Here is a 26557-nt window from a genome sequence, read left to right as displayed (position 1 = left end):
TTATCTTTTGAGAGGGCAGAGGATTTTTCACCAAAAGTAGATGAACTCCATCTGAGCAAGTGTGGTATTCATTTTCTGGAAGTAGTATTCCTGTAGTTGATAACAATATAGTATAACATGATTATATCATGTAACAATACTACAAAATATCGCATGCTGACAATATATATTTATATATCCGTATAACCAGTAAAAGTATTGTAAGCAAGAAAATAGGAGAGAAGGCTGGGGGACACTTGTAAGTAATTTCCATGCATGGTCCTGAAAAGAAGGAAATGATGAATGCACGGGGGAGAAAAAGATATGATGGATACAACACAAAGAGGAAAAATAAGTATTAACATGGGTGGGCACATGAGGTGGATGGTCTCGATGTCAGGAATAAAAAGAATGTGAACCATGTAATTAAAAAAAAAAAAAAGAAAAAAAAAGAAAAGTGCAATGCCATAGAAGACAATCTGAGGTATTTATATACAAAAACTGTATGCAGGAACACACAGGCTAGAAGCGCAGGGCCCAGGATGACCCTGAATCTCTCAGTGATAACAAAGTATGGTTGATGACTAGTGTATGACTGAAACACTCTTAAACTGATGTGTAGACTAATGAAAACTAAAAATAAAAGCAAATGTACAAAGGCATCACTCAGTAACAATGCAGAGACAGCATGGGTGGGGTGGAATTTGTCAAACTTTTGGGGCAAAGTATGGTGAATAAGGGTCTTCTGAAGGACCACTAAAGGACTCTTAGATATATTTCTAATACAGATGACTTCAGGCATGAAGGCGAAACTTCCAAGCATTGTATTGTTATGGGAAATTTTGATGGAACAGAAATAGAGTATAAAGCAAATGTTACTGATAACAGCAGAGCCGGTTATTCCAGGGTGTGATAGCTGGCAGATTTCATCACTATGCAGTCACCGGACTAATATGATGCTATTCTAGGTGGTCTTTGTTAGGTAGTGATGCCATAGAGCAGCTGGTTGTAGAAAATAACCTAGCTAATGTTATCCCGACTTGATTAAGTTGAAAATAAGTGAAAGAATAAACAAAAATAGGTCTGTTATATACAGTACTTCAGAAGAACAAATTTTGAGAAACTAGCTAGCATTGTCAAGTGGATGCAAGTTCCAAGCATTAGGATTAGAATTTCTTTAAATATATATAAAAATAATAATAAATCTGCACTTTCTGCTGGAAGTAGAGAATGAAGTGTGTTAACACCTTGCTGAAGAAATAATATATATATATATCTTAATATATAAATAATTATATTAAGAGTGAGAAAAAATATATTAGGAATGAGCAAAGAGTGAAAGACATAGCGGAAGCAGCTGTATCTTGGACACCAAGAAGTGTAGAGTGCAGTCATATTTGTTAAGTGGCGAACAGACTTACCATCTGTAAACCAAAGCACAAAGACTAAAAGCTTTTTATACCAGAAAGATGAAGGGAGGTCTGGCATGTGGTAAGGATGGGGCGTTGATTAAAGATAGTGTAAATGCTGCCCAAGCCAAGTACATTTTTTTTTTCTATGAAGAGGATGGTAGAGATCACAGAGGAAAATAAACAAGATGGTAAGAAGCCACAGAAGTAAGAACTAACGTTTGCAAACTTGAAAATTAAATCCAAAGAACAGAGTAGGCTCATAGTGGAATGATGTCCATCATCCATCCTAAAATGCTGAAAGAACACCAAATCAAATTTCAAATACAGGAGCAAGTTTTTCTTAAAAGACCTATCAAATCAAAGAAGAGAGAAAAGTGGAGGAAAAGTGACCTCACATCTAGAATTTCATTAATTTGACCTTAACCATATGCAAATTGTGTACACATTTTGCTAGAAATAACAAATAAAGATGTGGATATAAAAAGGAAAAAATAGAATGAAAGCAATAAATGTTTGATTAAATATATAAGGGCTGAGAATATGTATGGAAGGTACCATCTGTTCTGAAAAAGGAATTACTGGGCTATCAGAGATTACAAACAGATTTTCAAGTATTACAGTTTCAGCTAATCTCTGAAATTATTAATGCTTTCATTGCTGCTAAAAATGGCATGCTCAAATAAGAAAAATATCCATCCTGTTATATGGGCAGTCGGGGAACTTGAGATCTGGAGGTGTGGGTTTGAATTTAATAACACAAACTGAGGTGGAAATGATTTCTGTTATAAACTGAAGATTATCAAGTGGACAGGAGAAAGACCATAATGTCTTGATCAGTCATAGAAAGATGCTCACAGAGTTGGGATTGAGTCATGGAAAAGGCAAAAAATGATCCTCTCTAGATATGATGCAGGCGGCTGAGGAAGGAATACTACGTATAGGCTCCAGCGTAGGAGGCATTGGTCAGAGTTCTTCTGGAGTGCTGTGAACAGTCTGTCACCCACAATTAGGAAAGAGCATTGAAAGAAATGCAGAGAAGTAGTGCTACACAAACCAAAGAATGAGCGATATACAATTGCTGTCTATAAATACATCAAGGGGAGGGGAACGAAGGGCAGGGCAAATACTAGGAAAGGAAAGAAGTTATTTAAGTTACTAGACAATGTTGTCACTAAAACAAATGGATATAAATTAGTTAGTCCATCTAGGCTGGAGTTTAGAAGGTCTCCAGCGATGAGAAGAGTAAAGTCGCTGAAGCAGTATTCTAGTGAGAGTAACAGGAACAAAGCACAGTGACTGCGCGTGTCAGAGTAAAATGGAGCTTATTTGCTTGTGAGTTGGATAATGCAGAATTCACCTTGTTCTTGCATATACCGCACAGGTGAGTAGAGACACTTTGTATTTGCCTATCTGCCAGGAAGAGAAACTGTCTGAGCAGTCTTATGATGGATTTTGATAAGTTCCTGAACACAGCTGTATAAGGTGCAAGGACACGTGTTTGGTATCTACGAGATCCTTCACTCTGTTGAACTATTTAAGTTTCTGTTAATTTATTGGTTCACAGAGAAAACATGACTTTATGGCCTTCTGGGACATGTTGACATGCTGCAAAACATTAAGAATGAAAAAAAAAAAAATTTAAAGCTTAAATTATGGTAATTCTGGTCTTGCTAATTGTCCAGCCAAAACAGGGTGATGCTGAGGTAAGCGTAAGGTATCAGTCAATTGAATATTATTAATAGACTTTGCATCATCAATCATTTTAAACTCCTAGAAAGCATTGTTAGGGAAACCGTGCACTGCTTTATTCCTGTTGTATTACTCAGCCAAGATAATTGAAACTGATTTAGTTGATTTTATTTTTACTTAGAGATATTTCATTTGCAGGTTCTTGGTCTTGCATGGGTTTTGTTGAGGTATGTAATACTAACAGTTCTTACCAGTTCTTTAAGAATCGTAGAAATACTAATCTTTCTGTAAAAGGTCATTCTTCCAATATCCCTGTTTACATATCAATGCACCCTGCTGGTTTAAATTTCCTTCCTACACATGCTCATAGCAATAAAACAAGATTTGCAAAATACAGAAATAATTTAAGTCAACAAAGATATTGGAAACAGTTCTGACATTTCAGAATCATGTTAACTGAGCTTATAACAAAGACTGGAAATAATGTTCTGTTTACTGTGGTAGATGAGAAAGGAATTAAAAAAAAAAAAAAAAAAAGAAAAAGAAAAAAAGAAAAAAAAAAAGCTGTTAACAAAAAAATTATAACCCAAATATAACATAAATGACCAAATCATTTAACAAAGATGTGTGTTTCGACAGATTCTTAAATATGTAGCCAGGCAAAGTATTGCCAAAAGGTCATAGGGGAGTTGGTACTGACCGCCTTTATGCCTGCAGGTTTTAAAGTAATACCTACTCCAGAATAGCAGAATAGCCATAAGATGGCAGCACGTTGCACAAAGAGCTCCTGAAACCCTAAATCCTGTTCTTTCCCCAGAGGGAGACTGGGCCCTGTGACAGGAGGAGTGGACTGAATTCTGCGTCTGTAAATAGAAACCATACCATTAGCGTTCAGAATAACTTGAAAGCTTCATAAATCTAGCTGGTTTCGGTCAGCGTCTTGGCCCACTTTCTCAGTTATTAGCAGCTGTTTGGATGCTGAAGTAAACATGCTTATCTATTTTGGCTACTCTAGATTGACATTATTCAAACCCTGTGTTTGAGCAAAGCACTGGAGTTCCATACCCCTAAGTATAGCAAGGTCAACTATAACAAATCGAGGTCTATTTGCTCTGTGTAAGACCAGCGTGGAAAAGGTACTTATTACAAGTGATTTAGTCCCAGCCTCATAGTTCAGAATTTACGTCTGGATAAATCAGGCCTGACTACATCGTGCTTACACATTCCTTCCAGCTTTTTTAAAAGCAAGGCACCTAGCTCGTTTTGCTTATTCATCACATTTCATGCTATATGGCTGCAACATGCATGTCGCAGGGCTGCCTTTGGCCCTTTTGTAAGAGGGAAAGTAGGTAGAGCTTGCACTCAGCATTAACCTGAATGGAAGAAGCTGCAGAAAGCTGCCAGTTAAAGGGCAGAGACCTGACATCTTGTGGAGTTAAGTGCTGTGGGGTTAATGCTAATGCTCAGAGCAGTTCCAGCCACCAGCGCGGAGCTGAGGTGCTTCCTCTGGGGTCCCACCACCTCACTCTTATAGGGCAGGGTGGTATACAATGCAACTGTGAAAATCAAACAGAAACTTAGGCCAGATTCAATAGGCAGTGTGGCATCCCTGGCATGTTTTGAGTGCTGTGGGCTGGCTGACAGTCCTGGTTGGAAGCCGTGTGATTTTTCCACTGGTTCCACCTGAGTCCTGGTGCAGTTGGGAGATTTGATTATTTGGCTTTGAGTATGAAAGTTTATTCAAATCTGAAAATCAAACAGACCTTTCAGAGTGCTCAACCATGCAAAGGAAATTGAGGACAAAGGTTTGCTCACGCCCTCAGCTGAAACCAGCTGGGTCAGAGCTGTGGGTGAGGTGAACATGGGTTGAAAACACCCTGGGTTGTCTGCCTGCTGTTCACTGCGCAGTTGGTGAGCAATTCATCCTTCTTCCTCCTCTTCCTCTCTGTTTGTTCAGAGGTAGGTTGTTGACTTGGCTCTGCCTTCATCTAGCAGCAGCGCACTGCTCCGGAAACAAGAGGAGACCAGAGCATGAATCATGACCTGAGTCATGCATCTGCAACACCCCACTTTGTTCAGGGCCGGAGGGAAAAAATTCCTTTCCTACGTGTGGCCGTTCAGCTCGTGCAACCCGCTGGAAGGAGCTACAGACTCTGTTCATCTTCTAAAACTGCTCTCCACTGCCTGTATAGTAGTGCTTGCAAACAAAACACAAAGAGTTATGAGAAGCCTTTGCCTTTTCACACACTTGCCCACAGGCAGGCCTCTGTGCCTTAACCTACACAGCAGTGTTTTGGTGCGAGTCCCGTAGCTGGGAATGAAGTTAGTATACACGTCCCAACAAGGGCAGCTCAGCCGCTGTACGTTCACATCTTCACATACCGCAGGCTCTGTGTCATTTACACAGGACCCGAATGCTTACAGCAGTTTCTTTGGACTGAGGCTGTTTTCCATTCTGAACAATACCCTGTCGCATGGTGCTGTGTAACAAAGAATGAAAACAAATAATATCGAATGACATTAATATGCATAAATCCAAATACAGTTATTTATTTTGCACAGTGGTTTGGTAGGTGATACTGTTGTTTTCTTAACATAAAAATAAATCATGTTTAGAGAAAAAAATGTAAAATCGTTTAGTTGCATTCACCATCATTAAATTGGATGAATTTCCCCATGAAACACAATTGTTCATTAGGGATTGTTGTTTCCTCTTTAAATGTATTTTCCTGATCTCCCCAAAGTATTGCCAGCAAAGTGGGGACAGGACAGTCCTAGTGTCATTGCCATATTTGCGAGCAGTTTCGGTCTGTGCTGGATTGACTTGTTCACAGGATATTCCCATTGCTATGCGGCTACTCAAATCACCTCTGTTCCCCTAGAGCTGAATCTAAGCTTGGAAACTTTTTTTCAGGCTTCATTGCCTAGCTAATTGACAGCCATCCTCTGAAACATCTGTCGTAGCTGTTCTTTGGAACTAGGGCTGTCAGGCTGGTGAGGGATATATTTTGGGGAAGATTTTTTTCTAAAAGTGCCTTCCATTTCTGCTGGCCTGAGTCAGGAACCACTTGACTGTGCAGCTATAGAACAGCTTCACCATTTTAAGATTTTTTTTTTTCTCACTTATTCAGTAATATTTGCATATTCTTCAGTTGCCATCTTTCTGGTCAAAAAGCTTACCCTAAATTTTGATCTCTATCTCACTGCTTCCATTCCCACAGAACTTGGCAGATGAGGGGCAGGAAGAGATATTTTCTGAAGGGCAGGAGACACTTCCTCCACCTTTGTAAATACTCACAGAACCGTTTCAGCATGTGGGCTATCCGGACTTCAGATTACTCAGTATTTTTCCAAGCTTTCAGATTGAGTGTGTATGAGAAGAGCATTGAGAATTAAGAGTTGGGTTGTGTGTGAAGCTGAGAGATAACTTACAAGAATTTCTCCTCCATGTGAATAGCTCCCCAGCTTCTAATTCAAAGAGATTTTCCTGGCTCCAAGGAGCTTGGGACATACGGATCTTTTCTGCATTGACTGGTAGGCTTTCACTAGTGCTAACATGCCGCCTCTTCCAGGCTTTGTCTAGCACAGGAGGAACTAATTGTTTATTTCTGTTGAACTGGTCTTCTTGTATATATAATTATGCTACATCAGTTCATGCCCTGTATACAGGAGAGGCTGGTATTTTTTCTAAAATGAAGTCATTTTTTTAGATTTAAATGAGCCAATGATGAGGCATGCTTTTGTATGCAAACACTTTCCATTCTGGAACTTGTACAGACCCAGTCACCAGGCTGACTTTTGGATTCGGCTAAATGTGCCAGAAAAGCCATACATTAGTAGCTTTTTCTAAAGAGGAAAAAAGCCTTATTAATGAAATGCTACCTGAGGCTAATATTTTTGGTTTATTTCTTATCCCCTGTTCACATCATTAGCTTTTCTTTTTTTTTCTGTATTCTCTATATTCAAAGTTGGCTGCTCACCAATGAATTTGTTAAAGGTTGGTTGGATGACCATCATATCATTCTGTGCTATCTTTCACGTATTGTAAGTGCCAGGTATGGGGAAAAATGCAGTAAAGATTTTATCCTGTACAAATTTTATTACCTTTTAGAGAAGGACAGACCTGCATTGTTCAGTGCTGCCCATACTGAAAGATAAACAGCTGTGTTCTGCTGGGTTGTGTCATTGTAAAACCATAACTCTGTTTTAAGCAAGACCAGAATTTGCTCCAAAATGAATGTGTAGTGGCTGATAAAACCGGTAATAACTGCATTGTCTGTACTATAAACTACCATTTGTTATACTTCATTGGGCTGATGCCTCTAGTTTGAGTTAACAGAACAAGACTGTCTTATAAACCTTTTTAAAGAAAGGGAATCTTGCTGTCAGATCAAGCAGTGCCAGGACCTCAGAGGCCATCCTCCCCACATCAGCATGACTATTCCAGATCGTGCTCTTCTTGCGTTTGTGATAGCTAAAGCCAGTAAAACAGTACACTAATAGACAAACTTCCTGGTCAATTTATCTTTAGACATCATATAAGATGTTTAGTGACATTGCAAAACAAACCTATTATATCAGCGTCCTACCTAGGTTTTCTTGCCTTGCCCAAGATCTGCTCTTTGTAGATGCTATCTCCCTTCCCGGACCTCTCTTATCATCCTGTGCCCCTATCGCTGAGATTGTCAGTCCCACTCCATCCAGTCCTGTGATCTTCTCATTGTGGGAGCTTTTAAAAGTCAAAACTAACCATGGTTCTTCTCTCCGTATATTTTCCTTTGTGTTTTTGTGGTTGTTTTGCTGTTGTCTATTCTTCCTCTGCTCTACAATCTGGGGAGGTCTGTTCTTAATAAATTGCAGAAACTTAGTTATTTTACTCAAGGCAAGGCTTAACTCAGATCTGGCAGCCATCCCATTCAGAGGCAGGCACTTAGCCTCCAGTCATGCTGTCCGTGCCAAGACCTATATAAAATATTACCACACAAACAAATGGAGAACTGATGCTATCAACCCGAACTTGTAAGTTTTATGTAGGTTGTATTATTCTTTCTGCACTAAAAAGTTTGATATCTTGAATCTAAAAATAAGCCTTTACTAAGTGCCAGCTGTTCAGCTGGCTGGTCCTTAACCTGGGAGGCTTCTGGTGTCTTTTGGTGGCTGAAGGACTGTCATCAAGTCCTTTGAGTGTAGGCTTTGAGGTGTTGTTATATTACCAGGGGCTAGCGAGAGCTGCAAAATGAACTTGTACATTGAAAGGGCAAGCACTAGTTCTCGGAGTTCTGCAAGGCTGTAGGCATAGCAACAGCAGTATAGGATGTACACACAAATGTAAATTAAAGACGGGGAAATAAAATGTGTTGGATGGCTCTTATAGGAGGATTTTTTTCTTTGTATGAGCAAACATTTACAGTCAACTCCACTTCGTTTTGACCTTCTGTAGTTATGGACATTGTCCTCATAGACCCGTGTTCTCACCAGCTAAGGGAACATAATCTAATTGATGCTGTTTTCATGCCACAAGGAATTGTTGTAGGTGAACACATGATTCACAAAGGATACTCTAAGGTATAGAAAGCAGTTGAAGGAAACTTAAGAATTTACTGTTGTAAATAGAAATGTTAGGATGTGGTTCCACAAGAACCTAAGCTGGGCTAAATTCAAATTATCATGCTGGCACCTTCCCTGTCAGCTCTGCCTGCCTTTCCTCTTCCTTCTCCTGAGCCGGTGCTCACACTGGGCTGGGCAGTGACACAGCTCAGGGGACCCACCCAGGGGAAGATTAGCCCCCCAGCCTTCCCTACAGAAGGTGCTTGGCTTTTAATTGGATCAGGCTGAATCAGCTCACTGCTTGTTTGGACATCCGTAGTGGTAAGAGCGAAGGGGTGTGAGCAGGGCAAAGGTAGGCTTGACGTAATCCAGTTTGAGCTGCTACGAAAATACCTGTAGACTGTGTAAATACTAGTAAAATCAGATGTATCTGGGAATATTTCCAGGCACTAGAATGAGATTCTCTGTGCTATTAAACTGTTAAAATGCTCCCTGGCATGAATTTGACCTCTTCCAATTAACACTCCCTGCAAACAATTTCTGGGCACATTTTGGTTGCTAGAATGGTCCCAATAGGCAATTTGCAAGCATAAACTCAGGTCTTTCTGTGCCAGTTGGCCTCAATGCCCAGGAATGTTTCCAGGCATGTTGAGCTTACTAGTATAGACCTATCCCTACTGTCACATCCTGCCCCAAAATTGCAGCTACCACCAGGTTTGAAAAGGGAGGTCTGATCCTGCCAGTTCTCATGGTGAGAGCAGCTTAGGTTTTTTTACAAGCTAGCTTCACAGCTTCAGTAGGATTCTGACTGTGGAAAAAAAAGGATATATGCTTTTAGGGTAGATCAACAACACAACTGATGAAATATTAATTTTATACTTCAGTGTGTAGAGTCAGTTGCGAACTCTTAAGATAAAAGAGGACTTATCCTGAGCAAATTATTTTCAAAACAGAAAATAGCAAAGCATAAAAGATGTGAAGAGATGATATCCAGAAATAAGAAATTTTATTTCCTTTAATAATGCAGTAAGAAAGGCATATTTTCCCTTCATTCCAAGGGGTGGGGAGGAGCAAAAACTTGTTATGTTGTTGTATCCGTGCTGTACTGCCATAGAATATTTAGGCACTTACTACACAGAATTGAAGCTGAAGTGATTTTTTTCAAGTCGGTTGCAGAACTGGGAATACAATTACTCCTTCCTCTACATATTAAAAAATCCACGACTGCAGCATTTCCTTTCCACTTTGCAATGTTAATAAAATAAATGTACTCTGTATCTTGAATTACCAAGATCCAGGTCCTCAATTATAACAATTGATTGCTTTTTGTTTTTTTTTTTTTTTTGCAGTTGCCTTTACAAGTTTCCCTCCACACCAGAGAATCTGAAAAAATGGGATTTTTACATCTCTCCAGGTATATTTGCTTAGCAATCGTACAACCTGTCTGCCTAACACACTCTCTCAGGGAACAATTAAAGGAGTTATTTTAGAGGAGCATTTTAGAGTTCCTGTATATGCCAAAAACGCTCGCTTGGATGGCTTGCTCTAGGACCCAGAGTGACTGCAATTGACAGAAGTCTTCACCTGAATGAATTTTCCTTCTGATTGTATACCTTATAAGGAGTACAGGAAAACAAGGAAGTGATAACCATGTTCAGGTTACTTTTATGCAAAGCTTGCCGTCTTTACCTGCCCAGGTAGCTGTTGTTTTTATTTTCATTCATGTTCTGCCCTGATAGGTTTGAAGATTCCTCGCAGTCCAGTGTAGGTGACTTCTTAAAACGTACGCTTTGGGAATGTATGGATTTTATGATGTTCTGTCTTCCCACAGACGATAAATAACATGTTAATATTTTTTGTCACACAGCCAGCACTGAAAACGAATGGGGATTGAATTGCTTTGCTTCTTTTTCTTATTTCTGCAAAGAAATAACAATGTTCAAGGTAAGACTCCGGGGCAGTGGGGTCCATTTCTAAACCATTTTTGCTTTGTTTCTTGCTTTAAGTTGATACTAAATAGCTTTCTGTCTTCTGTTTTTAATCACTCCTTTCTCTTGGACGACTGGTGTTTTTTTTTTGACATACCGCTGTAGGGCAACCCTGTGAATTCATTTAAGATTTATGTGGTCATTACATAGCAGAACATGTAAAAGAGACAGGCATTTGAGCAATTGTGGTTATACTAATCAATGTCTGAACTGAGAAACTTAATACTGTGTATGTGACTGAATGTTTCACCAGTACTTGCACAATAAATTAAAATCATATCATGTATCTACAGATGTTGGTGAAGCAATGTTAAGTATATACAGTGAATGTGCATAATTTTGTGGTTTTAGTATCTCTGGTTATGTTGCCAATGTTGTACGTGCCCTATACCAGAAACAAATATAAAGTTTTATCAAGTGCCCTCGATCAAACAAGTAGCATGTTCTCATTGAATACACATCTATAAAGCATGCAAAAGCAAGTATGTTAATTATCAGTAATTGTATTGTTTTTCCAGAGAGTTAATATTCTACCAATAGAAACATCTTTATGAAATAACTTCATCAGTAATCCTGAATATGGCTAAATGTGTGCATTTTTCACTTCCCACATTCTCTAACTAGCCAGATTCATCATAAGCTGAATGATTAAGCACATTATTGACAGTCTTTTGTCTTCTTTTATTTAAATTTAGGGACCTGTTCTCAGGAAAGTGCAGTGACTTGTGAAGATTGTGTGCTTTCAGGACCACACTGTGCTTGGTGTTTCCAAGAGGTAGATGATACAAAAAATTTCAAAGTAAAACTTGAAATGTTTGTAGTAGCTCTGAGTGATTAAGTATTGACTTAATTGGGTTAGTCTGTGGTTTTGTAATGCATGCAGTGCTTTGTGAAGCCTTTCTGAGGATCAAAAGTGGAATTCAAATATAGACTTTAAGCTGTATTATTCTCTTTTTTTAAAAAACTTCCCCATCTTAGGCAGAAATAAAAGTGCTTTTAGAAGGGCTCAGGTCATCAGCCACAGGGCTGACTCACCCAGAGCACTAAGGATGAAGCATCAAATACTAGACCAGACTGCATCTTACATTATATCATCATATACGAATTCAGGCAGTATAAACAGAAAGTACTTCAGTCAGTCAGTTTGCATATACAAATTGTCAATCTTATTATCAAAATAAGTGTTTGCAAAATAGTTAGCTATCATAATTAAAAACTTGCCAGAAACAAGAGAGAAATAAAATAATGGTAGTTTCTAATTTAAAGTTTTGTTGCTATTGCTAATCAGCAAGATGATATATAGGATGGTGCTAATGTGCTGCTGCATGAAGTATCTTCCAAAGATCAAAAAGTACCTTTTTAAAAAAAAAAAAAAGTTTGCTAAAAATAATTTAGCAATTCACATGTAATGTTTTGTGGAGGGGAGGGGAAATAATAATTTTTTAAAAATATTTTTTTTCAGTAGTTTTTGCTTGTACTTAACAACCAAAACAAATTTCATTTCAAGTAAAACCTGATCACGTGATTTCAACTATTACCTTTTTTTTGTTTGTTTGTTTTAAATCTCTACAGGATAAAAACACATTGTCTAGCTATATTTTAAATATTAGTTTGCTTCTGCATACATGTTCTAAAAAGCCAGCAATTCAAAGTGTGTAACTGCAGGAGATATTCTCCCTGCAAAATTTTTGGAATCTTACATGATCTCTGTGTGTGCTGTAATTCAGAAGCAATTGGCGAGTCTTCTCCAGGCAAAGACATCTGACTTGGTCTGAAGCACAATAAACCGCTGCTCCCACCAGGTGTCTCAGTGTTGCTTCCACAAAAATACACAAGATCTTTGACAATTTTCATCCATGAAGGATGAAATTTTGGTTGGAGAGGCCAAGTTCTGTTTTTAATAAGTTTAAAGTAAATTTGTTTTGCTTTGGATAGGGAGTTTCTGAGTTACTGAATTCAGAGAGTATTTGTGGTGTAGTGGCTGAACCCAAGATTGCTTATCCAAACCTGGGAGAAAAGAATGGTCCCATGCTTTGGGCCTGTGACCATAAACCAGGTGTTGAGCATTTTGGTGCCAGTTCTGCCAGGCATTTCACGGGTTTTGACCAAAAAGCCTTTTGGGCCAGAGTGGTTTCCAGCACAGGATGCAGCTGACTGATTCTGCAGATCTAAATTCTAGACATAACTCTAGGAAATGCTAATAAGGCACAGAAGCCTCTTTGTAAAACTAACCATTAACTTCACTACTACATGGGGATAATACCCACCTTACAGTGTTGTGGAGAAGAATGCATAACAAGTGTTTTGAAATGAGGAAAAAAAAATAAACTGCAAGATATCTAAGTGATATTGATAGGCTTGTGGTTCCCTCTGTGGGGGAGAAGGTCAAAGAGGGTGCTGAGCCAGATGTGAGCAGACAGATGTGAGCACAGCAGGAGCCCAACGAGTGCTGGAGAGCAAGAGGAGCTGTGGTGCTTGCTGGGCACCAGTGAGGGTAATGAGGACATTCCACCTGCTCCAGTGAATGAGTAAAATGAGTGTTGAGGAGAAAGAGAAGGTCAGAAGGAAACAAAGTGATCAGTGAACTCTACGCACCCCACCTCCAGTTTCTCAGAAAATGTGTAGGAGTTTATTATTTGCTTTTGTGTTATTAAATATTCCACCAGCAGTTCAAACACTGTTTAGGAATTTGTGGCATAGTCCTGTAAGTGATTTCCTTAGGGAAAAAAAAAAAAGCTCACAGGGCTTTTGTGTTCCCATTTGCAGTGCTGAGAGAAGCCAAATGTAAGTGGCACAATTCCCATTCCCCAACAATAGAGCAGTTTCTTCCAGGACACCAGACTGGTGTAAGTTACATTAATTATACACCTGTGAGACATGACCCATGAAGGGCAAATTTAGCTTTCTATGCCACCTAGTTCTCTTTCTGCACTAGTCTGCACTTACTGTATAATATAACTTGCACCTTTTGTTTCTGGTTCCCCTGCATTGGATTGACCTTTTGTCAGCCAGGTGCTGGTGGCCAGTCAGTAAATACATTTAACTCATCCATTCCTTTTCCTGTTTGCTTTAGAATTACACCGACTCAGCTGGAATTCATGGGAGGTGTGATACCCCAGAAAACCTTTTATCAAAAGGATGCCAGTTGAATTTTATTGAATTTCCCATTTCAGAAGTGGAAATTCATAGAAACGTGCCACTAACTGTATCGACCCAGAAGAACAATTCCGATGTCACGCAGATTTCTCCTCAGAAATTAACTCTCAAACTGCGACCAGGTAAATCACTCAGTTCATAAATACAGGATTTATTTTTTTCTGCTGATATACTGAGATACTGCGATATACTCAGACTGAATGGTGTAAAAAAAATCTTGATAAAAGACAAAATACTTTTGTTGAGTCCAAAATTATCTGTCATTTGACTCGTCAAATGAAATCTATGCTCGGTTGCGTTCAAAATCCTTCAGAAGTGCTGGGTATATCATAAAAAAAGGATTTAATTTTTAGTTCTTGTATTCTCTGTCAATTAAGGTGTCTTTGAGAGAATGGAAAGCCCCATACCTCTCCAGCCCTGTTTTTGTTGCCTCTCCCCCTGCAGGTCTGACAAATAGCATATCTCAGATGCAGTATAAAAACCTTGCCTTGAGGATTTACAAGGTACTAGCGACATTTATGGAAGTACTCCAGACCTACTCTGGGGTCCATGAGATGTGTATTTTTCATGGAGAAAATTTGGAATAAAGAAACATAAGAAACATCCAGTTAGGTCATACTATGTGATTACAATTGCATGTTGCAATTGAGAATAAAACCTGGTGTATGCTCTATTTTTCTTTGGCTTTCTAACATACATGGCATGTTCCATAAGTGCTACCTCCAGTTTTAATTATCTTCCTATCTGAATTTTTCTGCATACTGCCCAAAAGATGTTCTTATATTTTATATTACAGCAATCAGTTGTAGTCCATGGCTACGGCCTTACTAAAGAACAGTTTAGAAAAACACTAGAACAGCTCTAATTTTTCAGACAATCAATTTGAGATTTTTGTTGCCAGGGAATTATTTTCTTAATTGCACTGATGATTTCAAATGCTAAATAATTTTAAGTATATGTATAAGTTTATGAACTAACTGACATTGTTCGTAATTTCTACTTAGAAGTACTAAGATGTATCCCATTTTCCCATGACCTTCACAGGACATGAAGAAACAATACAGATCAAGGTTCGCCAAAGTGAAGATTATCCAATTGATCTCTATTACCTCATGGATCTATCAGCTTCCATGGATGATGATTTGAACACAATAAAAGAGTTAGGGTCAACTCTTTCCAAAGAAATGTCAAAGCTGACAAGCAACTTCAGGCTGGGTTTTGGATCTTTTGTTGAAAAACCAGTTTCACCATTTATCAAAACTACAGCTGAAGAAATAAACAACCCTTGCAGGTAGGCAGGGAAAGTACCTGCATCTGTTTGCATGCCAACATTAAGTCATAATGTTAATCTTGAGGGTAAAATCCAATTTAACAGCCTCACTGGAATCTCTTCTCTATTCTAGTAGTAACTGAGTCAGTTTGGGAAACAAGATTTGATTCTTTTAATTTCATACTCTGAAACTGTTGCATCTTATGTTATTTAAAGAGAGGAATTTGGATTAGCAAATAATAATTCATTAGCAAACAGGTATTCTATATATATACATACACATATATATACATATACATACATATATATATATATAAGATTTTTATGACACTGCTGTCCTAAACAGATTCACACTCATACCCAGCATAGAATAGCAATTTCATTCATTTACCCGTCAACATTGTTTTCCTGTTTTTGTTTTGTGTGTTTTTCCTTGAGGCCTAGCAGTGTCCTCTAAACCTGTGCTGCTCCAGTCCTTTCTCAATCTACAAGGAGGAGAAGATGGCTCTCCAGCCTTCGCTGCTCTGCAGTCTGAAGCAGAAATGGAGAAGCCTAATGGTATTTTCTAAATGTCATTAAGGGACTACAGATCCGAAGTGCTTCTGAGTATGAAAACAAAATGTGGCAGGGAGCACAGCAAGGACTGCATATTAACTGGCTAAATTACTCTGCTTTAGGTGGCATTTCCTGTGCTTTATGAAGGCTTGTGTGCAACCCAACTGAGTGTATCTGTGCTCTGTGATTCTCTTATGTTTTTCACTGGACTTATCTCAGACACGGAAGAGAGATGCATAACCAAAAACTAATCCAGACAGGCCTGCAAAGTAGCCATTGTAGTCATTTTCTCTCTGCATCATCCATAAACTGTCTCATTTCTTGTGCAGAAGTGTACCATATGAGTGCTTACCCACCTTTGGATACAAACATGTTTTGTCACTAACAAATGATGCTGAAAGATTCAATGAAATTGTGAAAGGACAGAGAATCTCTGCTAATATAGACACTCCAGAGGGAGGATTTGATGCAATTATGCAGGCAGCTGTTTGCAAGGTAATTGAAAATTGTAGGTATGATGTTAGTTATTCTGTATGTTTCCACTTCCACTATTGTGTACTTATATATCAAATAAGCAGATCATTATTTTTCAAGATTTTTTTTAATGCAGTCCAAGAGTCTCATTAGGTTTGTGTGAAAATACTTTTGGCTGTATCAAGTTAAACATGCATATTGCAATATTTTAGTATTTATTTGTAATTGCCAGGGATAATTACTGGGTCTGTTTTCTTGATTGTTTTTTCTTTAAATATTTTTGATTAACTATGTTTAGAGTAGTAAGCAGATTGAATTGAACATGGCCAGCATATTTTAATAAACATGAGACTGGGAATACAAAATGTTAGCCAAAGACAATAGAATGAACACCAACATCTTTTTCAAGATAATGACACTCAGTTGTACAACAGATGATGCGATGTGTTTGATACACCTTTTAAGATGTTTCCCTTCATTTGTTTTGAGATGCCATTCTCTAAATCTTTTGATGCTTTCCTATTTGTGAATATAATACAGCCTGCTAAACTAATGTATTTTAAATTACAGGAAAAAATCGGATGGAGGAATGATTCTCTGCATTTGCTGGTGTTTGTGAGTGATGCTGATTCCCACTTTGGGATGGACAGTAAGCTGGCAGGGATTGTTATTCCTAATGATGGAAACTGCCATTTGGACCACAATAATGAATATTCCATGTCAACTGTTCTGGTAATTTGCTATGAACTTTGTATAAGTCTTGCATTCTGTAGAAGTTAAAGATAAATTTAAATAAGCAAATTTAAAAGCCAGTGAAAGTATACCTTTACCAATGAAGTTTGTAAAATTTGTGGAATCCAGATATTTACCATTATCTTTATTAGTAGTGGCAAATTTTTGTAAAGAGAGAACAATTTGTTTGTATGGAATTATGATAGATTATAACTGTGAAAGAAAAAAAAAGCATATATCTTGTTCCTGATAACCTGGAAAACACATGGGACATGACTGACTAGTATTTCCTCATACAGGGAATTTTGTCATACTCATTAATCTTGTTCCCTGTATGGGTGTGAATTCAGGAGGAGTTCAGAAAGCTTTAGGACACTGTTCATGTAAGAAAATTTCCCAGATTAAGATGCAATAACTAGTACAAATTCCAATTTCCTTTGGCACAGTGTTGTTATTCAGTCTGTATCACAGATGCTACTGAACCCAGTGTCCCAGTGTGGAGGTCAACACTGTACTTTTCTCAAAGAAACTTTCTTAAAATCAAGGCAAGGAAATTACATACACTTTTATTTTGTATACACCTACTGCCCAACTGTAGTTTATTTTATGCTAATAATATAGTATTAATTATGTTTGGTTGACTGTGTTTCATGGGAGATAATTAGCAACTGGATATGTGAAAAATGCACTGATGTGGCTCTCTTCTGTTTGTTTTCAGGAGTATCCCACAATTGGACAATTAATTGACAAACTTGTGCAAAACAATGTTTTATTAATTTTTGCAGTAACAAATGAACAAGTTCACATATATGAGGTGAGAAAACTAAAATGTTCAGTTCTTTAGTATTTGCTTTACGGTTCACTGTTTTTCATAGCTAATATAATAATTTCAGTAATAAGGATACAATTCTTCAAGGTATTTATGTAATAAAAATATCTAGGAAATTATATATCAGAGTCGTAGAAAGGCTGTTTTACTTGGAAAATGCTTCTGCACGTACTGATTTTGAAGTTCTTATGTAACTTTCAATTTGGATTTAAAGTTGAATCACTCTGCAGTTTTTAAGTTGATAGACAAGGACTGTCAAACTAAGCATTTCTAAACTATTCAGTGTAATCAGCATGATTAAATTTCTGTATTTTGTGAGGTAAGGATAGTTGAGCCTGTTAATCCTTTTATAAAACAAGAATACATTCTGAAAATGAGCATCTTCATGTTCAACTCTGAGATAAATCTTTTTGTTCAGCTGATCTGAGAATTTTATTTATTTTTCTTTCAGTACATACCAGTACTGTTTTCTGTTTCTATTTTCCTATTCTCTGTCCTCGAGAAGGCCCTCAGTGCTTCTGTGATTGGTTCCAGTTGTAGAGTTGTTTCGAATAAGGATAATTCTCCAGGTGTCGGACAAAAGTTATAAGAGTGAGATCTTTCACAAACTGATTCTCAGATTATAACCTTAACAATGGAGGAAGCACTTTTCATCTTGGAGCATTTTTTAAAAACATACTGAGTTGTGAGCTGAACAGTGAAAATTCAAATCAGTAATAGTAGAAGGCAATCACTTCCAAGTTTAGTGGGATTCTACAATCATAGCATAGCATTGTTAAAATTTGTGCATTAAGAAACTTTTACTAAATTTTATTGTTCAACCATTTCTTAATAAGGGCCTGATTTATGAGAAGTGAAATATTTACACTAATTTCAATAGGTGCTACACAACTAAGGACTGTTCTAGAAGGTAGTTCAAAAGAGTCTTTGATTTACAGAGCCTTATTTTATCCAAAGAAACTTTTATTTTACTGATGGCATTGTATTTTCCCTTGGAAATTGCTGGTGGTCGCCCTCAGAGTTGGCCAACAGTGTTCTTATCAGGGGTTTTCTATTTCAGTATCCTTGTGTCAGTGTTATACCAGTATCAGTTATCAAGTGGCACCCTTTGTTCACTGGGAACACTAAAAGAAGATTTATACCTTACAAAAAAAAATGCAAGTCATTGTTAAAGCAACTGTAGAATTTTTTGTTCTTGTTACTTTCTTTCTTAGAAAAGAAAAAAGCTACTATCTATCTCCTATCTTGTAGGATAGGAGAATCTTATATATAGGAATCCCATTGAATATATTCTATCTGCTACTTTCATCTTTTCAGCACTGCTTTCTGCCACTTAATTGGATTTCTGTAGTTGTTATGCTCTGCTTTCTAGTCTGTAGATGTAAAAAATCCAACAAAGCAAATACAAAAGTCAAGTCTCATGGTGCCTTTTTTAAAACAAAACAAAACAAAAACATAGTATACTTGCAAGGGTGTATGTAGGACAAGCAAAAGGGACTCTAGCATCATGTTTTCATCTGCATGATTCAAATTTATAAAAGTAAACATGCAGTCATCTGTGCTTAAGAGTGCAACATGAATTAAGCAAGGCAATAAGATCTATTATTGTCTTAAGGCCAGTGTTCACATGGCCTGGAAGAGCTGGGAGAAGAGACTAAACTGGCACTTGGGTGTTACCATTAAACCCCTCTTTTTAAAAAAAAAAAAAAAAGCCTTAGTGATGAGGATTCTGCAGTTTCCCATATTCTCTCATATTAAAAAAAAAAAACATCCAAGCTTAATTATCATTTAAGGTAGAAAGCTTCTTTAGATATTTTATCTAAAATCTACTTGAACTCAGCATCTAATTATATCAGACCCAAAATTGACTACTCTTATTTATAATTCAGTTATTGGGGACAAATGTGCATGAAAACGACTGTGAGGACTTAGAAAGCATCTTTTAAAATAGACTTGATAGATTCCAATAGTCTTAAGTGCAGTGTTCAGACTGGCTAATACATATTTTATATTTCTAGCCCTGCGTAATCTTCAATGGTTTAGCCCAAAACAATTTGGTCATTTAATATTCTTGATCCTCTTCAACTGAATTTTCAGTTTATTCACTTAAATATGTACATCTTACCTAACATAAAAATATTATGGATTGCATGAGCACAGAATATATATCCCTGTAATACAGCTGGTTTTAGTTTTGATCCTCCCATACAACCATACAGCTACTTTCCTTAAAAGAGGGGGAAGTTTTAGGTCTGAAGCTCTCCCTGTCAAGTTTGTCATGTTTTGCCTGATCACAAGAACTTTAAAAGCAGTCATGTGGAAACATTTGTAAACCCACTCAAAATTAAATGCAAGAAAGTGAAGGAAGGTCCTTACACTGAGACCTGATCATTTGAGATTTTATTTATAAGAAAAGATTTTAAAAACAAAATGTATATTCCTTTAAAATACATTCACGTCTAATGTTTCGTATTGTTAGTTTCAACTGAGTCTTACCAAAGAAACAGGGAATATACTTATTTAAAAAAAAACAACAACAACACTATTCACTTACAAAGTATCTGTGAATATTGCAATTACAATGACATTTTGATGAACTGTAAATCCTATTTTGGTACAAAAGAAAACACTAGTCTTCAAGGGTTCATCAAGTAATTATTGTTGTTGATATTATTTGTTTTCAAGCAGAATTCTTAAAAAAAAATATTCAAACTAGTTGAGTGAAAACATTCTCTCTTTAATCCTAACTAAGAGCACTGCTGACAAAAGCAGAAATTACTCTTTTTTTGAAAAAATATTTATTTTTATATCACAGGAGAATACAGCTTGAAACTTGATTTATTTCAGATTGTATTTCAGTGCCTAAAACTGAATTAAAAATATTAGTCTCCAAACTTATTCAGAATTGCAAATGTTTTGTGTTTTTTTTTTTTTTTTAATAAGTTTGGCATGACACTTTATGCTGAAAATCCTCCTGTCATTTACACTGCTAAAAGTTAAACATAGCCCCACTGAACTAAAACATGTAAGTCTCAAATTGCATTACCATGAATGAGAGAATCTCTAGAAAAAGGCAGTTCATCTTTTGATGAATATTTGCTTAAAGACTAAATTCAATGGCATCCTTTGGATAGTTTTTGGTGGTAGCACTCCAAAAGCATCAGTATGCCTCATCCTGTTAATGGTTAATAGAAATTGTGCTAAAAAGTAGGGTTTAACCAATTAGCTGGAGATTCACACTTAGACTGGGAATGCACCATCATCTTTGTATTAGAATGCAGCAAATTTTTCTTCAACAGGAGATAAAGTCTTCAGAACAGGATATCCCCACTGTTTGATTTGCATGCCACAGATTAAAGGATGCTAGACTTTAAATTCCAAGTCTATTGTCTTTTTTTTGTCTTTTTTTTTTTTTTTCTTTTTTTTTATAATCGGCTCATGGAAGGTCCACGTTTACAAAATGGAGACTTTCAGTACTCTCAGAAGAGTACTTGAGAGAACACTACTCACAAGAGGAGGCAGGAATGCAAAGTCACCAGCTGTAACATAAAATGTAGTTAATCCCACTGATTTACAATAGCACTTCAGAAATCTAACGAATGATAAGTATTCCATACATAATGTATAAAGTAATCACAGTGTTTTTGGAGATGTGAAGTATAGGGCAATATAAGAGTATCAAATTATCCATGTTTATTAATAGTTATCTGGAATTTTTTAAATTAAAATAACAGCATTGATATTATGATAAATTAGAGACGAAAATGAATGTTACAACATGTTCTTTTAACTATGACCATTTACTATTCTCAAAAGGCATAGGTACAAACAAGTGAAATTAATGTAGTTAATAATCAGGCAAGATTTTAATCAAGCATATTTAGAGTCTATCTGCTAGATGTCATTTTAGTGTCAGAATACAATTTAATGAAAAAAAAAAAAAAAAAAGGAACACTTACCACTGAAATAAATTCTTAAATTGGCACTATATTATTAACATAAAGACAACATACAATCAGTCGTAGCCCCTGATCACTGGAAAATGTGGGGGGTGTTACAGCAATCAGAAACCAGCAGCAGTTTTTTAAGGGTCTTTGTTTGAAGTTCTTGTAACTCTTAGTTGAAACTTCTTAACTTTTGTGCATTCGCTAACAAAATTCTAAGATTCTGGGTTGCTTGCAAGGACAAAAAAAGTGACTGCTGTCATTGAATGTAGGGTTCAAGACTCAAATATTATAGCAACAGTTGAGCAGCTGAATCTCTTCTTTTGTTTAGTTTTAGTTTTTGTTTTTAAAAAACGCAATGGTTGAAAGAACCATTTTATCAACAGTTAAGAATTTAAAATTTAGAGTTTTTTCATTCTAAATTTTAAAAAATATAACTAAAATACTATAGCATCAAACTCCCAAGCACACTTAGCAGTTCCTGTCCCACTAATTGTCAGTGAAACTAACGCTTATCAATTAGAACATTTACTAATATGACAAGTGTGTTATTGAGTCGGCAAGAGTCCTTGAAAATGTGACTATTATTTATTTCAGTTGCCTCCAAGGTATTACATTCTTTTTCAGGTGGTAGCTCCTTGTCACCTACCTTATCATCTAGTCTTTTTTTATGTTTAATTTTTTTAATTTTTTCATGTTTTCAGAACTATGCAAAGCTTATTCCCGGAGCTACTGTTGGACGACTGCAGAAGGATTCTGGAAATATTCTTCAGTTGATAATTGCTGCATATCAGGTAAGGTGTTTATAATGTGTTTTCTTCCTGCATGTCTGTATTTTCAAAGTCAGATTGCAATTTGGTAAATACAGAAGTATTCTATTTTTTTTTTTCTGCACTGATTACAAGAACATAATTTTTTGTGCTTAGTTGTTGACCTATCCTGTAAAGGTTTTGTTCACCCTGAGGATTAAGTGAAAACAGAAACAGTAGTTTTACTTGTAAAACTTTAACTCGTTACGTTCTACTGAAATGCTTAGTTAACCAAATTAAATTTTGGCTTTCTAAGCTACAGAGTGAATGCTTTGGCAACGTTCACTCTGTAGTTTAGAAAGTCAAAATTACGATTTATAAATTGTTGTTAAAAATCAGGATTTAGAGCCACAACAGTAAGACACCAGCATTGGTCATGCAATTCGCTATTAACTTCTGTTAACTTTTAGCTATCAAACTGTCACCAGGCAAAGCAAATGGGACACTGTATGTAACTGGCACTTGCTTTTGCTATGCAGTGCACTATGGAGAGTGACTGAGAGATGGTAGCATGTACCATGGCATAGGCTGCTTTATAGCAGTGCTTTGCTGAAAAGCTTCTTTTATAGGTTTATCCTGGATTCTGCATGCTTTAGTAGGGTTTATTTCCAAAGTCTGTTAAATCTCCATTAACCGGTGATATCACAATCACTTAAGGTTGAGTGTTCTGTTACTTAGAACTATATCCATATAGTTCATGGTTTTCCAAACAGAATTCCCATAAATTTTTGTCACTCCTTACTTGTGCTGGAATGCTAATCTCACATTAGTATGTCATCTGTCTTGCCTTTCTCATAGTCCTCTATTTCATGCTTACTCTAAAGCCTTCTTTAATTCAGGTCTTCCAGTTCAATACTTCTGCAGGGACAGCTCTCTTCCTATCGGTAACTGTCACTGGAGTGTAGATCCAATAGTTTTGCAGGAATATGTGGCAGAAAAAAGCACCATTCTGTGATCAGTGCTGTTTTCTGCTTTAGCAATTTGATGCTGCCCCTGTGAGGCTGTTCTGAGGTTTTAAAAAAGCAGAACATAGGAGACAAGAGAAGACTTGAATGTGTTTGTTTAGATAATACCAAGAAAGACTGTAAAGAGGACAGGAACATAAACATAGGGCTCCTCTTCGGAGTTGCATTTGTAAAATGCATCCTTGCTGCCTGGCTCTCTTCTTTCAGAGGAATATTTTTTAGACAGTTTTACATGTTTTCACACAGATACATACACTTACTTGTATGATGATATGCCACAGATCTCTGTCTTCACTCTCACCCTCCTTTTCATTAAAAACCTGCTCTAACAGCTAGCTGTAATGAAAAATAACTCTTTGCAAAGAACATTTTCTATTTCTTTCCCTACTGTTTTTTTTTTTTCCTTTCTTTAAAAAAATTTGTTTTTCTGTCTGATGTTCCTTCTCTGATCTGCAGCATAAGACCATCATTATTATGCCCCAAAATTATTTTGGTACTGATGACAGAAAAGCAAAGCGAACCAAATTCTTTTAAGTCTTTTAGGAACAGTAAAATTGGTTGGTTATGATTTTAAAATGAAATATAAAATACCAGAAGACTCTCTATCACATGTAAAATTAGATAAGTGAAGAACTTTAAAGTTGGAAGAACTTGGAAGTCTATTAATTGTAACAAGTATGAGGGGAAACTTTTGCAGAAGTTACCTCTAAACATCCAGTAGCATCAGAATTTCACTTCTGGAGTCTAACCTGTCATTAGTCACATCTGCCTCCTATCAGGATTTCTTCAGGGTGATACTCTAACTTATAGATAGAGGTTACTATTAGCTGAAATTTTGTCCAGTGAGTAATGGAAAATGTAAATAATTGTCCCAATGTTGTGTCTTGGAGACTTTGTTTTAACGATGTGTTAAGTGCAGAACAGTGCTTCCTCTAATTGTATTCTTATAGTCTCTTCTGTCTTGCTAGAAGCTGGAAGATATATATCTAGATATATAGTGTCTTGGTCATGTATGCTGTCTATGATTTTTTTTTCTACTCCCCTGTTTGAACCTAATGATACTTTCTGTCTCCAACACCTCCTGTGGCAAAAAGGAGTTCAGTTGCTCGCTTCCAACTTCAGCCATGCTGTGGGCAGGGTCTGGAGGAGGTTACGAGCTTGATGCTTGGTCCTCTTCAGTCATGGCAGGAAGGCAGTTGCAGGAGCTATTCTCTTGGCTTCAAGTCATAGCTCATCATGTCCTAGAGCAGGTACTGGACTATCCACCAGAGTTGCTTATAGGTTCTTGAAGTCCCATATAGGTTTCAAAGTGTACAAACTGTACAAGTAGCAACAAGTCACACTTTCAAAATTTCCCAGAGCCCATTTTATTGCATTTAACCTTAAAGGTTAACAACCTTATTGCTTCATGATTGAAAGTCTTCCAGGCAGGAAACACTGAAAAACACCTTATTTGACATAAGTGAAGACATCTGAATTTTTGGAGTGGGAAATGGGAAATGAGGGTAGACCTATGGTTAAAAATTGCATGTGGAATAGAAAATCTAATTCCAATTTGTCACAGACCTTTTATGATACTCATAGAAGTGTAATTCAATTCCCAGTGTTTCTGTTTCTTTAACTACAAAAAAAAAAAAGAATAACTATTTGCCCCAGAAGAGTAGTGTTAGGCTAAATCTTTTAACAGTTTTAAAGTGCTCTAGAGTCTTTGCTGTACAAGCACAAGGTTTGTTAATATCATTTACCATGCGTTGCTATCTAAAAGCTTCAGAGAGGAAGTAAGCAAGTTAAGAAAGTCTGAGCTGTCAAAATATTTGTTACAAGGAGTTCTCGTGTTCTTTCCAAGTATGATTCATTTTCTTCTGAAAGCATATTTCTGCCTGCTTTATTTGACATTAAATTCTGTATAGCTTTGTATTGCAGAATCATAGTCTATCTTGCATTGTGGCACATATCAGGCCTTCTGATTGAAGTTATTCCAGGATTTTAAAATTTTAGAAAAATTTCATCCACAACCCCCCCACTCTGTCATCCCCCCACTGCTTTGTTCCCTTTTAACTTATGGGATAATAACACAAAAGAATAATATGTTGAAACAGGACAGATAACACAAAGGAACGAGTTTGAAACACTGTTTTCTCTGTTGATTCATTCAGAAAAATTTTTGAACTGCAAACTTTTCTTTGTGAATGGCTTAAAGCTCACTAAACTGCTTGCTATTTGTCCCTAGACAGTGGCCAGGCAACTTAGTAGATTTAAAACACCATTAGAAGTTCCCACAGATATAGATCTAAGAAAATGGGGTTGATCACAGTTCATGCATCCATTTTCAGTGGATTAAGGTGTGTGTTTGGACGTCTCACAACAGCTAAGGGAGGCATGTTCATGTTGACCTGGCACAAACAACACGATTTAATGTATTATGAATTTGTGTTCAGCAGCATTGAATTTTCTCTCATAGCTGCGCTCTATCTGAGCCTTGTAGTTTTGCAGCAGACACAAGAGGGAATATTTGGTGATATATCCTATAATGTTAACACATACCAACTTTCACATTTTTATCTTAAGGCTTCCTATATTTAGTCATTTTGTGAGAGTCCAGCTATTGCAAACAAATCATTATCTAAGAATCTCTGCATTGTTTTGATAGCAACATGAGCACTGTACTCCAAGACAAATGTGAGGGGAAAATTGGACACATCCACACTACATGAATAACCCGATGCCCAGTGCAGTTTTACTGCTCTGGATGCATGCTGGAAAGAGCACCGGGTATTATGTGAATAGGTCTCGCGTGATAGATGTTGCTATCCTTTATTAAAGTGCTATGGTTTACTGACAAGGTTTTCCAAATAAAAAGGAATTTGAAAACAAAAATGAACCAAAAATCCAGCCACGACTGTAAGATGAACTTCCAGAGAATCCAGGATGTTTGGAAAGGACAGGGAGTTTTCTATGCAGGTCTGTAACTACTCTACTTTTAGTTTCGGGTAGTGTCATTATTTTCACCCCACTAGACCTTTACTCCAGTGAATCATCCTGATGCCTTTACTAGAGTGACTCACTGAGGTAAGGTCAGCAAGATCCTCACGCTCTGATTGAAGTACAGTGGGTATTTTGTAAGGCAATTAAACTTGCAAGAGCACAAAGCCAAGTCTTTTGCTCTGTAATTGCTTAGGTGCTTTTGAAAAATTTCCATTTACTGAAT

General features: G+C 36.9%; 1 protein-coding gene across 8 annotated transcripts in view; it reads left to right on the top strand.

Moving 5' to 3' along the window:
* Positions 1-26557, top strand: part of ITGB6 (integrin subunit beta 6) — a 54550-nt gene that overhangs the window by 11446 nt on the left and 16547 nt on the right. For 4 of the 8 annotated variants that reach the window (XR_011098124.1, XM_068687662.1, XM_068687666.1 and 1 more), the window contains exons 2-10: positions 9977-10041; positions 10495-10571; positions 11311-11390; positions 13689-13893; positions 14816-15062; positions 15926-16091; positions 16641-16802; positions 17521-17616; positions 22280-22369. Coding sequence is in view for 7 of the 8 variants with exons in the window: in XM_068687662.1 (XP_068543763.1) it covers positions 10511-10571; positions 11311-11390; positions 13689-13893; positions 14816-15062; positions 15926-16091; positions 16641-16802; positions 17521-17616; positions 22280-22369 (1107 nt within the window). In the remaining variant the exon portion in view is untranslated. Of the gene's footprint in view, positions 1-2608; positions 2773-9976; positions 10042-10255; positions 10411-10494; positions 10572-11310; positions 11391-13688; positions 13894-14815; positions 15063-15925; positions 16092-16640; positions 16803-17520; positions 17617-22279; positions 22370-26557 lie in introns of those variants that run through there. The other 4 variants (XM_068687663.1, XM_068687669.1, XM_068687667.1 and 1 more) reach the window with 4 other exon arrangements.

This window comes from Anas acuta, chromosome 6 (assembly GCF_963932015.1).
Source record: "Anas acuta chromosome 6, bAnaAcu1.1, whole genome shotgun sequence".
NCBI lineage: Eukaryota > Metazoa > Chordata > Aves > Anseriformes > Anatidae > Anas > Anas acuta.
Note: the sequence above shows the minus strand (reverse complement) of the source record. Positions and strands in the feature narration are given on the sequence as shown.